Below are 17,502 nucleotides of genomic sequence, written 5' to 3'. Positions count from 1 at the left end.
ATTTTTACTGAATGGATTGCATTCTTCACAGACAATAACACTCAAAAAATTATGTTAATCAAATACACTTGAGCTTTGCAGCAGTAGACTATGTTGTCACGTGATTTGGTACAGAGTGTTTTGACTCATTTGAAGCTGTTCGCAGTATAGTATGCGATAGTACTGAAATGAAACTTGGTGCACTACTTCACCAGTTCTGATAAACTGTGAGCTTGAAGGAAGTGAAGGTCTTAATGGCCAGTCATTTCTAATAGATGTTGAGCCTCACCATCTGTCAGTCTAAATGATATTAAAACAACAACAAACAAACAAAAATGATGAGAAATATGTTGTTTGGGAAGCCAAAATACATGTGAAAACTTTGACCTGAGCCAAAGGTTGGTCAGAATGGTATTTTCAGAATGTTTGGTTCTGCATCAGTGTGTTACAATTAAGTGAAGTTTGTCAGAGGTTCCAGAGAAATATACAGTGGAGTCTGCTTGACATGGGTTCCAGGGAACGAAGGAAATCTTGTATGAATCAGTATGGAAATGTAAATTTTGCTTGTGTAAACCAGGTTATTGTACTATCCATCCTTTTGTGAAATGGACTCTACACAAGTACTGCTTGAACTGTTTTCCTGACCTCATACCTTTGAACCAGGCTGAGGTAAAACTTTTCAGTGTTTATTCAAAAGATGCGTCCACCTTCCCCCCCACTTGCGTCAACAACAGTTCAGGGATTAATGAGAAAATATGCACTTACTCATGAGATACTGAGTTGCATCCTTATAGCATTAAATTTTGCCGGTTCTTTTGAACAGAAAAGCAAAACATGCAGACAGCATATTTCTTAATGATTTGTGCGGGTAATGAGTTACACCCTTTTGGCATTTTGCCAATTCATTTGAACACACATACTTGTAGCACACACACACACACCCAGACACACAGCTCAGTTCAGTTACTCAATAAGGCATCACTGCATTCAGACAAATCCATATATGCTACACATCTGCTAAGCAGATGCCTGACCAGCAATGCATTTACTCAGGCCTCATCACACACACACACACACATCAATGTAAATTCCTGGAGCTGAATTTAGGATGCTGAAGTGTGACGGAATGAATCGCACTAAAGCATCCTAAATTCTGGAGCTGAATTTAGGATGCTAAAGTGCAATTATACCTGGGTATGTTGCACTTCAGCATCCTAAATGTCTGTTCAAAATCCACAAGGTCAGTGCCGTCAGACCTGTTTTATGTGTCTTCCATCACTTTATTTTAAAATATTCGCCTATAATTTGCTTAATTGCAACAGTTCTAGTTATTTGCACGCACGTGCACACACAAACAAATACGATTCTCAAACGGTTTATTCTTAAAACGTTATTTCTTTTCGTGTGTGGGAGGAATTAAAAACACTGGACCGGCAATGTTTATCTTTCATTATTTTTTTGTCTTTTTAGTCCAGTTTATCCTGAATACACGCTGAAAACAACATTACAATCCAATGTGTTGGAAATATCTGCAAACCATTTAAGTATAGCCATGTCTTTGTTGATGGAGCTTCTTCTGTGACGTCACCAGCTGCGGTATTGTTGTGGGGGAGAAAAAAAGGGAATCCCACTACAAAACTGTCCATCGCTCCCACCCATCAACAAAACAGCATGGGTGGGTGTATCGGGAGTCACAGGGATCAAGAACCTCCGTCCGGGGAATCTTCCGACATCACAGGTACCATGTGAAAGCCACAATGGCTTTGTTATGACGTCCGTGATGTTGCGAACAGGCACCTGCTTCGTCCATGACCGTTTGTTGCTTTGTTGACAAGTCTTCCACTCGGCGACCTTTCGTCGTTCTTAGCTTCCGTGTCTTTAAAAAAACATTGAGCATGAAAGCAGACTGTTAAAATTTTTGAAAGGGTAGGGAGGGAATGCATAATGGAGCTGGGGATGTGACTTTCTACGTTTCTGAAGACAAACAACCCCCTAATGGTTTCAGTTAACAAAAATCTTTACTGTCGTATCTGTTGCTTCTTACGCCCAAGTACCAGCCAACGCCCAAGCTATTTAAGACCTATAATCATGATGAGTGTGGAATTTTGCTTTGACAAGTTTTATTTTGATTATTTGATAACTTGTTACTTCAGGTAAAATCTGATGATCATGATATCTTTTTCACCCTAACATGTGACCTAAGCAGGATGTCTTGCTGTGGAGGCCTACTCTTTTACATAACAGTAACAGATCCAGTCCAAATGAAACCAGCTGCAACCTTAACCAACCAAGTGTTCAGATAAGGTACCCGGACATTGTGTGACACAGCAGGATACTTGTCAAATTTACTTTGTTACAAGGGTTGTAAATTGTATGTTTATTCAGTCACACACACACAGACACACAAAGTGACAAACACAAACACACACTCATTTTCACACACATATACGTCTGGGTTCATTTCTCTCATACACACACACACACGCAATCGATCTCTCTCTTCCTTGCACACACATATACTTTTGGGTTCTTTTCTTTTTCACACACACACACACACACACACACACACACTGGGTTCTCTTGACAGTGATTTAGTCTGAATCTCTCGCTGAGACATACAGTGCACACACACACACACACACATACACACACACACACTTACACTCACACATCCATACACAGAGTGACACACAAAGTGTTTTCCTGTCAGTATTAATGTCAGAACTAAATACTCACACAAGAAGTCACTGTCATTGTGTGCCAACAGAACAGATTGAGTATGTAAACACAGACACAGAGAACAAAATTTAGTCAACATAGTCCAAAGGAATGACAGTTATAGTTGATGAATTTAGTAGGTGTGCACAATCATTATATCTTCAGTAACAACTTCTGCAAGATGTATTGAAAAGAAAGGTCTTTGTAACTGATGATGACAATCACAATTCTTGCAGACATGTAAGTGAATAACTGTCCCAACAGTGACAAATATTGGCTCAGTCAAAATGAAAGGTCAATTATATACTAAGAAACAGAACAGACAAGCTTTGAGACACCAAAGAACCCCACCGCCCCCCACCCCCCCACCTCTTCCACTCCCCTACAGAGGATGAAGCTGTTTCAAAACACTCAACTTAGTCCATGCTACTGTGCATGTCAATTAGCTTTCTTTGTAAACAAGTCAGTAAATAAATAAAATAAAATAAAACCAGGTATATCCTTTCTTTTGCACTTTTGTTATAGTTTTAAACCTGGGTTTAATGAAAATCATGGATTACTGGCTGTAGTCCAAAGTGCGGCAGTAATCTGATCAGTGACAGCAATGGTTTTTTGATGTTCACAGCCACAACCCCTTCCACACCCTCTGACTAGCATACAACCTATAGTCTGATTCCCCCTCTCTCCCCTCCTTCCCAAACTATGCACGTATACTGCCGTTCTCTCTGTCAGTCATTGTCATCTGCTCAAAAATACAGTCTGAATGGATAGATGGACTGAGCAAGCATTGAATGTTCTGTCAACTAGTTTCATCACTGTTGTAATTTCCTTTGTGGTCAAACAAATTATCAGACAGGAGATTTATCTTCATCGAACATGCCAAACACCTATCCATAATCATTTGCACAGCCTGTAAATTTGCCGACTGGGACCACTTTCTTTGCTTTACAAAGTTTCGAGTGCTTTTTTCTGCATATGATGCTAACCCCAATATCCATGTTCATAACAATTAACATGTGGTCCAGTTTGCAAATCATAGTTGAAAAGAAAGGAGTCTTCCACCTGACATATGATTTATAGTAATATACTCATTAAGTCATTTGAAAAAAGTATTTTTATAATCCAGACACATCAAATTAACTGCTCACAGTATGCTTATGTTTATTGAATCAGACTCCAATGATAATGTTATGAAGGAAAATTTGAATAGATGCAGGATGTCAGTGGACTCCAGGTCCAAGTTACCGGCACTGGGGAAGCTTTTTGTAGGTTGCCAGCAGATGTCTTACAGGCATGGAACAGGTTAAAGACTTATTTTGAAGGTAAATCTTAACTTTATGAAAAATATTGACAAAGAATATTTGAAGACAGAAATATTTGACCATTGACTGCCCCAGATATACATATAACAGATGACAAATATCTTTCTTTCAGTTCAGATTATTGCAGTCACAAACTGCCAGTTCTCGGTAATTGTTAATAGCAGGTATACAAATATTCTAAGAGATTTGCAAGTCTGATCCATGGGTGTAAAGTTTTGGAGAGGAGTTTATGGCTTTTTAATGGAATCCAGAATTTAAAGATATTGCAAAAAAGCACACAAAGTCTGTGTAATAAAAGTTTTTGTATTTAATCAAAGAAGACTATGTCTGAAACTTACAAGAATTGAAATGATTGTGGTAGATTATACTTTCTTTTTTCTTTTATTTAATAGTTTTATCAAATAATTCATGCATTAGATTGACTGTCAAGTCTTTCTTAATTACTGTAATTCTTGTTGAATCATCAACCAGAGGCTATACCTTTACGGTTAATACAACTTTTTTAGTATTAATGTCTGAGATATAATGGTACGCATGAGAGACTCAGACAGACCAACAGAGTGAGAGAGAGAGAGAGAGAGAGATAGAGAGAGAGAGAGAGAGGTGAAAAGTTGGGGTTAAATATTTCATTTAATCATTTGTTTACTGGAAGCATTTAACTTTTTTTTCTTTTTTGTCTGTGTATTCATGTTATAATAAGAGAGGAACTGAAGAAGACTGAGAGACAGAAAGTAATTAAGAGAGAATCAGAATGGAAAAAAAATGTATAGTGCATCCAGTACAACATCCCCTCTCATTTCCTTGTTCACCGAAAGTCCACACTGTGTTTGTTTGAATGTGTTTGATGTTCATTCTGCATAGTAGACATGTAGATTGTGTTTTAGGTGAGAGAGTGAGTGAGGACATGAGTTACTTGTTCTTTACCTGTTGGAATAGGATCATTTACCTGTTGGAATAGGATCATTTTGACACAGTTTAGCCATTTGTTTTTCAAAAAGCCTTGTTACTTGTTTCACACACACTCACACACACACACACACACAAGCACACTCAGACATGACACATGCACTACCCAACACTTCCCTATGTACACACTTGAACTACTTGAATACCGGGGCTCTTAGTGCATGCTCTGTGTGCTTAGTCGAGCCAACCACACGTTCTGCATTGTGTACAAGCGGTTTGCCTATTACTGTATTAGTATTTAGTATTACAATGTTGCCATTCTGAAAACAGCATTTAGTTTCAGACTCTTCTTGTCTCTGTGTCATTGTGGAGAATTTGATTTTATTTTAACTGCCTGCTTAAAATGAGTCTTAAAAGAAAGAAAAGTGAAATAAATATCATTTAACTTATTTTTTCATAAAAAAAAGAAAAAAAGAAGAACAAAAAACCCCATAGACATGATAATAAAGAGTGAATCTACTGTATTGATATTGAATTGAAATTGCAAGTCCTGCACTCCCCTCCATTGTCACATGTTTTATAACCTCACAATTGTTTACACACACATCACACTACACAAGTAAACACTCACACACAAAGACACATACAGACACAGATGCAGACATACATAACAAGCACATTTACATTTATGCATAGCTAGTGAACCATCTTCCACATAATCATAATGTGATTAAGATGCACCTGTAATGTTACATGCATCCACAGTTATATTTAAATCCAACTTCATTTTTTCAGAAAGGAAATGGACAATCTGAATGTGATTTAATGTCATTGCAGTTTCCATTGGTAGAAATCAGCCACTCAAAGCAGAGAAGCCAAAGTGGAAGAGTGAGCACCCTCTGACAGAAGGACAACTACGCAGCAAAAGAGATGAATTCTGGGACACGGCTCCAGCCTTTGAGGGCCGTAAAGAGATTTGGGACGCACTCAAGGCAGCAGCGTACGCTTTAGAAACTGGTGACCATGCTTTAGCTCAAGCCATTGTGGATGGTGCCAGCATATCATTGCCCCATGGTAAGCAGCTGTAGACTACAGCACCAGGAATTTTTTTTAAACAATTGATGAGAATGGTTGTGGTGAAACAGACACACCTACACACACACACTCTCTCTCTCTCTTTATATATATATATATATATATATATATATATATGTAGCCGTGTACCCGATTGGCTTATTATATAAAGGGGGACAATACAGAAGAATTACTGATGATTTACTGTAATAAAGGATAGAAAAGATCCATGCGCAGGCCAGGGGCATATAGCAGGCCAGTCACAAAAGGGTTTTTCTATCGTTTTATTACAATATTAAGTAAAGAAGGAGAGAAGAAGAATAAAGAAGAGAATAAAGAATAAAGAAGACAGTGCCTGGAAGACACAAACAACAAAACATCAGGAATGCAAGTGGATAGTAAGCACATGTGTACATGTTGCATGGAAAGATTACCACTGAGTTTGGAATAAGCATGGAAAGATTACCACTGAGTTTGGAATAAGCAACAACATGACATAAGACAATGCATATGTGTGAAGACCAAACAGTGACATCAAATGACATTTCTGATACATATAAACAGTGTAGATAAAGTGGTTAAAGCAAAGCTGATTCATTGAAAGTACTCTTACAGTATAGATTAAGGTAAAGATCATACTGTGTCAAAGTGACTCAAATGAATCAGTTATTATGTAGCACTATGCTGGAGTAAGTCGTATAGGAGAGAGCATAATCACTAAATTACAGTTAACAGACTCACTCTGACTGTGATACATATCAGATGGTTTTAATCAATAACTGATATTAAATCAACACTATCTTTTAATCACCACAACAAAATACTACGCACATCTTAGAGTCCTGACTAAGCACACTGTAGCAGTACAACTGATACCAGTATGTAGAAAAGATAGAATCAGTGGCTTTGATATTAAATACTGGCAGGCTGAGAGATCAAATAGCAAGTCAGTGCACAACACAAAGATTGGAAGAACTGTCATTGCTTAACCATTAAATGGTGAATGAACTAACACGAGTAATTTGTTGCATCAAAGCCAAATATCAACATAGCTAAACTTGTGCTCTACATTTAAATCTCTTCTGCCGAAGTGGGATAAATAACTTAACCTTCATCAGTGACAGCAAATGAAGAATCAAAAAGAACACGTCATTCACTATCAGACTATCAGTGTCCAGAGACATCACTGACTGTGACGTTGAAAAGAATGAAATGGAATACTGCTACGAGCATATGACGACATGGCAATTAGATCAATCATAGCCAAGCTGTGAGTACATGTCAAAGCAATAAGTGAATAACTGAACCAAGTAAACTAAACAAAGGCAGTATCAACATACTCATATGAACACAAGTACTGTGTCAAAGAATACAATTTACGAGTCATCAGTACATTTTACACACAGTACTTACAGCGATATGGCGATGATGCTCGCTGTTGTGGCAACACACACTCTGTATGCAACACAGTAGAGAGAGAGAGAGAGAGAGAGAGCAGGCTCTAGCCAGTGACTGGCCAGGTGGAAAGTGACCAGTCATCACCTGGTGTGGCTATTCATGCAATTTAAGTGAACTGCAATGACACCCGTGTGTGCTGCGAAGCAAATTGGCTCAGATTGGGCTAAATTTGATTACAGTTGTGTTTGTTACAAGGTGTTCAGTGATAGATTTCTAAATGCTATCAATTTACGTCGGATAGGTCACAAAAGAAAGAGCTCAATGCCTACTTTCTAATGAGTATAAAATGAAGTGTTGATTGTTCAAGTTGAATTTATAATCTTAATTTTGGTCACGTGAAAAGGGTCAGTTTTAACAAGTCCATCGTTGAAAATTACAAACAGCATTAAATCAATTTAATGTAGGCAAACACAAATGGTATAGATTTAAAGATGGAATTGCGACAATTCTGTCAGTATATAATACTTGTATTTTACTGATCTGATGAAAGAGATATTAACTATGGTGTGTCAAAAAGCCGTCAAGCAATGCTAGGTGTGGAGTGAATGTCGTTAAGTGTCGACAATGAAAATCGGCTTTGTAATTTCTAAATGCCTGATCTGTTCTCATCCAAACACTATAATAGAGTGGTTTTAGTTTCCAACAGCAGTCACATACAGAACTGTAGACTGTAGCATTATATGTGATGAGAAGACAAAATCACGTAAGCTTAACGTCAGTTGAAATCTTTTGACTGACGAATGATTAAACCAAAGTCAACTGTGCTTCTAACTGATTAAAGTGTGTGTGTAGGCACATCAGATATATTCTGGCAATGAATGATATATACAGATTTAATTACACATACTTAACCGTGACCCAACTAGTGCATTTAATTTAATAAATGGTTGGAGCAGTTTAGTAGGGGCGCACATTCAAAATTTGAAATTGTGTTGCGCCTTATGAGTGAGTCATTGAAGACTGTCATGTTAGTTGCGGAAAAGGCGTCTGCTATAGCTTGTGTGGTAAACAGTGAAGCCAGCTTAGCGCTCGGCTACACACACACACACACACACACACACACATATATATATATATATATATATATATATATATATATATATATATGCTGTGTATATATGTGTGTAAAAATGTATGTATGCATTGTGTGTATGTGTGTGTGTGTTTGTGTATTTTTTTTAGTCACATTTTGGTGTGTATGTAACATTGATGCAATGTGTTATGTAAACAAAAGTGTTTTTGTAAAGCACCTAGAGCAGATTTCTGGATAGTGTGCTATATAAGTATCCATTATTATTACTATTATCATTATCATTATATGTATATATATATTTCATATAATAGATAGATAAATGTACATGTATAGACGTCCACATCATTGAAATGGCATATTTTACACAAAGTTGAAGAACCTTAGTTTTACAATATTTCCAGAATTTCTATAAACTTGCTTTTATGCACACACACACACTTTCTCTCTTTCTCTCTCTCTCCCTCTCGCTCTCTCTTTCATACACAATACCACCGCTGTCATTATGTTACCGCTGAATTTCTCATTTATGCTCTGGACCTGTTCCCCACAGGCACTCTCATGGACTGCTATGATGAGCTTGGGAACCGCTACCAGCTCCCTGTGTATGTGCTCAGTGCCCCCATCAACCTCATTGAAGCCAGCAGCGAAAATGAAGCTGGGGGTGATGCGGATGCCAGCGTCTCTCCAGGTGTGGAAGTGCCCCTCAAACTTCGCCTCTCCCACATGTCCAAGGACCTGAAAGTGATGGTTCGAACCACAGACACCGTACACAAAGTGAAAAGACTACTGCAGGAGAAGGAAGGGGTAGAGCCAGAGCGCCAGCGCTGGTTCTTCAGTGGGAAGATGCTCAACGACAAACTGCGCATCGAGGATGCACACATCCCCAAGGGTTTTGTGGTGCAAGTGATTGTGTCATCTGCCAGCAGTTGAACGTGGTGTGCTGTCCAAAGCTTTGTGAAAGTGTGTGCCTGGGGAAAAACTTGCAGATGACACCTGTCAGATGAAAAACCCTTTCTTGGCTCACTTGAGAGTATACAATATATAAACTTTATAAAGTGAGTCTGTGTTGTTATTGATGTTCAGCTATCCTGATGACTATAAGTTTGGTTGGGGAAAAAAAAGTGTTGGTTTTTGGAAAAGATTTGGATGCTGCATTTGTCTTATGTAGCATGGCTGTATCTGTTGATAATCTGGACATCACTTCTTTTTTTTCTTTTCTTTTTTTTTTTTAATTTAAGAGCAACATATTGTTGGTACACAAAGGCAGGCCTCAGACATATCAAGAAGCAATAATGCTTCAGAGTCATTGGTGGCTACCCCTCTTCCTCACATTGGACAGTTTGGCACTGTACTTTGCCTTTGACTCATTCCTGACCCACCCCACACTAAGCGCTTGTACCTGGGTCAGTTTGTCACACACACACACACATGCACATACATACTCACGCACAGCACCAAAACCACTTCTCCTGCATTCCTTCATTCATTTCATATTTCTGAAGTATTTGTATGATTTAGCTCACAGCACTAAACCATGATGTCCATTTCTCAGCGTGTTTTTGAACGCATGAAAACTCAATACTATCGTCTGTCAAACTTATTTCTGAATTGCATCATTAGAAATGTACGCAATTTGTTATGTGCAAGGTCACAATTGCCAAGGGAGGCAACTGCGTGATTAAGCATGATTCTGGTTGAGAAGTTTGCAGAAGGAAATGTATATCTTCATCAGGTGTATCCAAAATAGATTCTGTAACTGTGCTAAGCTTTCAGTGACTTATGTTAATACTGCAGTTAAAGCTTTTGGAAATGTATGTATCTAAGAACTACTTGTTGCTTGGCCTGGAAACTTGATTTGTCTGAGACCTACCAAATCACTCTCATGTAGATGTAATCTTGTATGATCATGACTGTGTTGATTGATTTCTGTTAATTGATTTCACTGATGATCGGGGTCCAAGGTCAGCGGTAAACGATGAGACAGTTTTTCCCTGTACTTTTTTTTACCGTTTATAATTGATTTAGAAATTGCAAAAGAAGTTAACTTTATTTGTTGTTTTCTTTAAAAATGAAATACTCATGAATAAAAACAAAAATTCGGGAAATTCCTTTAAAAAATGATATATTGTTTATTTTATTTTGAATGTGTGAACATGTCATAGATGCTGAGACAAGACATTAAATGATTAATGTGGGTTTGAAGCAGAAAAATATATATTGGAATTTGTATACATATGTGATCTACATACATGCAGGGTCTTAAAGAGGTAAATATTTCCTTGTGTGGGATGGCTAAACTCAGTGGCAGAAGTGGAAGAAAAGCCAAATTAAAGCATTTTAACATGTCTCTTTCTGTTTTGATCTTCAGTATTGTTATTATTTATTTAATAAATATGTTGTATTTGTCCACATGCATGTGAGCGTAAGTGGAATGGTAAAGCGAAAATATTTACACATATTTATCTCTGTCAGATAAGATTTTAATTTGGCGGGTGGAGAATACCTACCCAGCCACCCCGAATAAATATAAAACCTTTCAGCAAGTGATTGATATTATAGACTGTTACAGTGATAGGAAAACTGATCAATAATCTTTGAAACCAATGCGGTTTCAAAAAAGCAAGAAACTTACATCAAGCTTGCGTAAAATGCTCAGTAAGTAAACGATCACGCAGTGAAATGCTATGTTATGCAGAAACAAGTTTTATGTTTTGTTTGTGTCCTGCTTCTCTGTCGAAAATTGTTTTGATACTGCCTGGGATGAAGTATCTCCAGAATTAAGTTTGCACAAGAATGACATGCAGTGGGCTAGTTGTGCGTTTTTCTTTGTATGAAATAATTATTGATGATTGTGTGTTTGCGTGTGTGTGTGTGCCTGCATGCATGCATGCGTGCGTGCGTGTTTTCAGTTTTACCCGCTGTTTCACTGTTTCAGCGTTTGTGTTTTCATGCATTTGTGATAAGCCACCCAGAATGGATGACTGAATTAATGATCTTTAGAATATACGTATATATCTTTTGAGCCACCAAGAAGATACAACTAATTCATCTTAGAAAAGTTCCACTGAGCCACCCACTAGTAGATATGACTGAATTAATTTAATTTCTCTTCAGAACATTTGTGATCAGTATCTGCAACCCAATTTGGGCTAGCACTGACATAATTATCATCACATGTAGATGATATAGTTCCTATTAGAAATCCTAAAGTTCAGATCTTCCTCTTTTGTTGAAAACATTTTTATGGTCATATTTGTGAACTGTCTTTAAGCTTTCATTTATGGATGTAAATTAGTTCATAGCTTATTGAATATATTGTGAAATTTTGAAAGAAAATGAAATGGTCATGGAATTATTTGATTTACTTCTTAAGTAAGGATAATTTGAGGGGCATGGGTGGGGGTATAGGGGGTGGGGGTGGGGGGGGGGGGAGAAGTGACTTGGGATGGAAGTGGTTGATGGGGAGGGGCAGGGAGAAGTGTCAGGAGGTAAAGAGAAGAGAAAGAAACATTAGTAAAAGAAAAATAAAATTTTTTTTTGTTTGGTTATATTGATGAGGTCACTGATTTATTTGAATAGAAAAAGCTTTACAGCAAGTACATGCATGCACCATTCAATCAGCGTCTGCAGCCCTGTTTGGGCTAAAAGTGACAGAAAAGTCTAGAATTCTCTGTGATGAAGGTGACATTGATTTCACGAGTGTTTTTCACCCAGTCACAAGCATAATGAAAATGTACTTTTTTCTGCTTTTTTGTGTGTGAACTTTTGAACATCCAAGGTCAAACCATGTAGCATAGTGTTCTTATATATATCACTTTTTATCACATGTACATGTATGATTTTTTTATATACATTTTTTTTAATTCAAGAACCTGTAATATTATTAGAAATAATAAAGATATGTTTATCGAGAATTTACTAGAGGGTAGGGTTGAAATTAGGTAGAACATGGAATAAGGATACAGTTAACACTATTTACAAGTTATTGCATGCTTGTTAAAAGAAAATGAAAGAAGTAATTAATCATGGAACAGAAAAAAGAAAAGAAAAAAGTAATGGTGATGAATATGCATCCACACTAAGAGCTGTATTTATTTTTTGTAGTAGAAAGAAAAGAGAAAATGATAAGTCACGCAAATAATTATGCTTCCATACTAAGTGTGATAAGAAGAGACCAGAGACCAGGATTGCCATAGTAGTGTGTAAGCTTAAACATGCATATTATTATTAACCTTTTTTTTTCTTCTCTACACCTCTTTCCCTTAATCCGCAGTCCCCCAGCCACAGCTTTTCAATGTTCCAGTTTGGTGTGCTATGTCAGAATCATGGTTTGTATGGTTATGTTAACAGTACCTACTATCTCATTAAAACAGAAAGTGGGGGAGGAGGTTGTGGGAGGTGGGGGGGGGGGATTGATGGGACAGAAGTGAGGGGGTTGGTCTGTTTAAAGTATACTTGTATATTATATAATATATATTCAGACCCAGTTTGAATGGTTGTGTTGTTTAGAGTTTAGGCTCACACACAAAATGCATAAGCAAAGCAACATCTTTAACAAACAGATGGTATCCAGTTGGGGAGGCCACAGTCATTATCGTATAGCGTAAGCATTTGAGCTGGTTGAGGCCTGACCGGTGCATCCCATGTATTCATGGGTCAAACAACCGCCACATTTCTTTCAAGTGGCATGCTTGCATGTTACCCTTTGTTTGTGTTTTGTTTGTTTGGTGCATTAGAGTTTTTTTTTTTTTTGCTACACAGCTGTACAGGTTTGATGTGGTTTACCTGTTTAATATCAATTTATATGTTTGCCATCTTGAAGAAAATGAGAAACTTGAATCTGGAGTTCCGTCTTTTGCTGTATGTTTTAGAGAATACAGATACAGTTTAATCAAAAGGAAAATGTATGTATATGCAAATGTACAGGCTTCTTCAGTTTATTTCCCATAATTCTGTCTTTTTATATCAGTCGATCTTAAGTTTGAAAAAAATGTTTGGACATTGGAGAAGAATAGGTTTGGACAAAACAAACTGTGGTTGTCCATCAAGGCAACAGAATCTGTCAATATTTTGAACTTGATCTTTTTTATTTTAATTTTAACATTTTAACATACTTACAGGGTGTGTGTGTGTGTGTGTGTGTGTGTGTGTGTGCGCGCGCGCGTGAGAGAGAGAGAGAGAGCATGCCTCACTGTCAATACATGGTGTTGGGTTTTTAAATTTCAGTTGGTATTTATCAATGTACCTGGTAGTGATTTTGCTTCATTTTCATTTTGTTTCCAGTCTCATTTTGTGTCTTTCAGTTTCACTGCATTAATATAGTTTCACACCCTTTCTCTTGTCCATACCTACTTTACCCCTTCCCCAAAAAAGAAAAAAGTTGAAAATGAGACAAGTACTTGTTTTATGTGCATGTACATAACTGTTCTGTGGATGGTAAACATATAATTTTATGTGAACAAATAATTGAGCGTTAAAACTGATACTGGATTGTTGTGAGCAATCCACCCCATAAGCTACTTTAAGGTACCTTTGTCAGGTATACTTTCTTTCTTCCAGAGAATACAGCCAATGTATTTGATCATTTTCAAGTTGTAAAGAGTCATTTATTGGTAACACAGTTCTGATGGTTATAATTGTAAATGTACAAGGCTGACATATTAATATTTAAGTTGTGAGTGAAACATGGACAGGTAATCAGTGCTATTGAATGTAAATTCTCTGTTTTCTGAAATTTGAGTGCTTGTGAGCAGAGCTTGAAGTCTGGTTTACACCCACATTTTTATTCTTTTCAGTTAAGAGATATTTAGTCTTGAAAAACAACAATAACAAAAAGAAACAAACAAACAAATAAAAACCAATCCTTTTCATTTTAGAGTGAACTTACCACTACCAGGAATATAAAATGAAAATAGAAGAGAATCTATGAGGAAGTAAGTGTCAATGGTTAAGCATGATATTTTTATTTTTTTATTTAAGGCAGTACATCATCTGATGCAAAGTTTGTATGGAGTGTTGCACTTCTTTCTTCTTTTCCAGTTTTATTGTTTGACATGGAGGCAGCGTATGCTTCTGATCTTTTACCTTATTCTGAGGGTGTGTGTATCTCTTTGCTGAACTGCATGCTTGTGACAGATGTATTATTTCATGAATACGAAAGGATTTCACCCCAGCTCCCCCTAAAAAAAAAAAAAAAATCTTCTGGACTTGTTAGGATCTGGTGCAAGACCAAAGAACATACTTGACCACAGTATGCACTGTTTGTGTAAAGTGTATGTGCATCATTGAAAAAACAAAACAAAAAAGAGCACAGATCTACTTAAAAGAGAATACATGTTTTGATTGTTTTGTTCATCAGCCGTATATGTTATGTGTTGTGTATTTTGTTTGGAAGGAATGAAAAGAAAAGCGGTTGGGGCCAAAGGATGTTTGATGTTAAATATAGCTGATGGTCTGGTTTAGTCCACAAAAGAGAATGAGTTTTGTTGCAGAGAGGAAAACTTGGGGTTCAGGCAATCAGCCTTTTGTTGTTGGAAAGTGTTATGAGGCGGGGTTCATTGTTCCTTTTAAACATTTTTTGTTTTGTTTTGAAAGTGGTATGTTGATCTATTTATTCACATATATTGTCACAGCAAGATGATGTGAAGAGGTGGTGTTCCTTTAAATCCTCTGTAAAATGTTCAAGACAGTCTTTCATGTGATGGATTGAGTTTGAATTTACTGATAGCACATAGATCCAGTTTTAACCTGTGTTCATGCATGTGTGTGTGCATGTGTATGTGTGCATGCTTTTTTGGGGTGGGAAAGTACTGGACTTTAGGGATTTGTAGGTCTAATGTTTATCAGTTTCTGGATCATACTGCAGCAAGCTTGCTGTGTACAGGCTTTTTTGTTTTGTTTACGAGTTTGTTATCTTTTTTTGTTTTTGTTTTGATATCCAGTTACCTACTCAATAAAAACAACTTTTTTGGAGGTCACATTGTAATGATTTTAACACTAACCCCATGTGTTTGAGAAAGTTCAGAGTGTATTTCAGCTATTTGTTATGTACATTGTATGCAAACTGGGTGCTTACTACCAACTTTTTGTATTGAGTTGAGCACTTTGTCTCTGAGATTGTTGTAACTCTTGTAATCACATTTGTCGTTCATTTCTCATTTTAATGCTTGAATGTAGCATGAAAACTGGTGAAAGGAGACATGTTTTCTATAGCCGCTCTGTATTTTGAAATCTGTCAGGAGGTAGCCTAATGGATCCTTTTACTGGTGATTTTGTTTCATTTCAGACTTAATAAAAATTATGTTCTGTATCTATATTTTATCTCAGTTCCTTATAAACATATCAAATATCAGAGCAGGACAAACGGAACTATTGTTTAAACACCTCCTTTTACACCACTTCATTGTAAAACTGTATAACTTGTTTAAACAGGCAAGTTTGTGTGCTAGGTTATTTTGGTAATATTCAGTATTTAAATACCGTATTACTTGGGTCTTTTCATCACTGCACTGAAGCTTTAAACATGCCTGTCACTGAACTGAGTACAAACAGCAAAAGATTCCTATGTTGTAAGCAGCAGCCGCTATCCATCATGAAGCCATAGTTTTAACTGGCGTTTGGATCTCGTACTGATTGATTTCTCCAAGAAGCTGTCTGTCAAAGCTATGCACGAAAAATATTTCATCTCACCAGTGTCGATTCTCTCGTTCGGCTAGTTCAGCATGAAAGTATCATGCACGTGTCATACAGTGTTCTTAGTGTTTCATATTTGTGATTTGATAGCAAGTAGAAGGGATTCTTTGTGTTCAGGTTGTTGCAGTTCAAGTGCAGGTGTGTCATCTTTATTTCTTGTAACTTTGGTGACCATTTTCTTCCCCTGCATCCCCCAGTTTTGAATTGAACACTGAAGGGTTTAGTTTTTTTTTGTTTTTGTTTTAGATCTATAAATGATATCTCTAGTATCTGCAGTTTTCTCCTTTCTGATCTGTTCTGTTGTTGTTTTTCTTGGTGCATTTGGTTTCTGCCTTCATATTTCATTGAGCCTTTTTAGTTTTAGTACATTTAAATCATCTGTTTTCCTGTAACCTTTTCTCAGTTGTTTTTATTGTGTATACCTTACTAGTTACTTGATATGGAGCATTTTCGGTTTTTTTTTCTCACCTTTTTAAATAGGAATTTAATAATTGTTCTTTTTGTTCTCTTTCACCTTATTATCATTACTTTATTTAACAATTTTTGTGTACAGTGTGCCAGTAGTAATGATTGTTGACAGGGGCATCCTTTGGGTATATTTATGTGCTTTGGTAGAAAAATATGTGTGCCAAATATTCTGTTGCAAAAAAGCCCACAAAAACAAACAAAAAACAACAACAAAAACAAAAAAACACAACCACCAAAAAACGCTGTTGTTTTGGTGAAGTGTTTTTAACATTGTGGAAATACTGGGTGTTGTATGCTATTCTATGTTGTTTTGTTAATCCTGATATGGCCCATGGTGAGTCAGGCTTTTAGCAGATCGATTCTCTTCTTTGTCATTATCTGGGAATAATCCAGCATTGTCTCATTTTGTTCTGTTCTTCAGAAGTTTTACATTGGGATAGCTCTCTAACCAATTTCATGGAGTGACTGATTTCTGTAATACTTTTCTAGAAACGTTTATGGCCAGGGTTCATGAGCTGTTTAACTGAAGTGCATGAGGGGAAAAAAAAAGAAAGAGAAAAAAAAGAAATCACCAAAATACGAATACCAAAATCCCTAGAACATGGAAATACTCCCACCCATGGCATTGATTCTTCTGCTGAAAAAGAAATTGTCTCTTCGTATCCCACCTCTGTCTCTCTAACAATGGAAGAATCCAAAAAACTTTCAGCTATAACTTCTGAAAAAAAACTGCATATTGCCATTTTACCAACATTGGCTAAATCTTGAGAACAATTAAAAAAAAAAAAATGCATTGTGAAATAGCATGGAACCAGTATATATATATATATCTTAGTATTGTTGTCAGAACTA

The 17,502-nt window shown here is 36.7% G+C and overlaps 1 protein-coding gene across 1 annotated transcript; it reads left to right on the top strand.

Moving 5' to 3' along the window:
* The first annotated feature begins 1,418 nt into the window (after positions 1-1,418).
* Positions 1,419-16,879, top strand: LOC143300519 (ubiquitin domain-containing protein 1-like). The gene is made up of 3 exons (XM_076614259.1): positions 1,419-1,717; positions 5,763-5,999; positions 9,041-16,879. Exons 1-3 carry the CDS (start codon positions 1,651-1,653, stop codon positions 9,418-9,420), a joined length of 684 nt encoding a protein of 227 aa, XP_076470374.1. The 5' UTR covers positions 1,419-1,650; the 3' UTR covers positions 9,421-16,879.
* The last annotated feature ends 623 nt before the right edge of the window (positions 16,880-17,502 follow it).

The sequence above is a fragment of the Babylonia areolata genome, chromosome 2 (assembly GCF_041734735.1).
Source record: "Babylonia areolata isolate BAREFJ2019XMU chromosome 2, ASM4173473v1, whole genome shotgun sequence".
NCBI lineage: Eukaryota > Metazoa > Mollusca > Gastropoda > Neogastropoda > Buccinidae > Babylonia > Babylonia areolata.
This window is presented reverse-complemented; position numbering and strand designations above follow the sequence as displayed.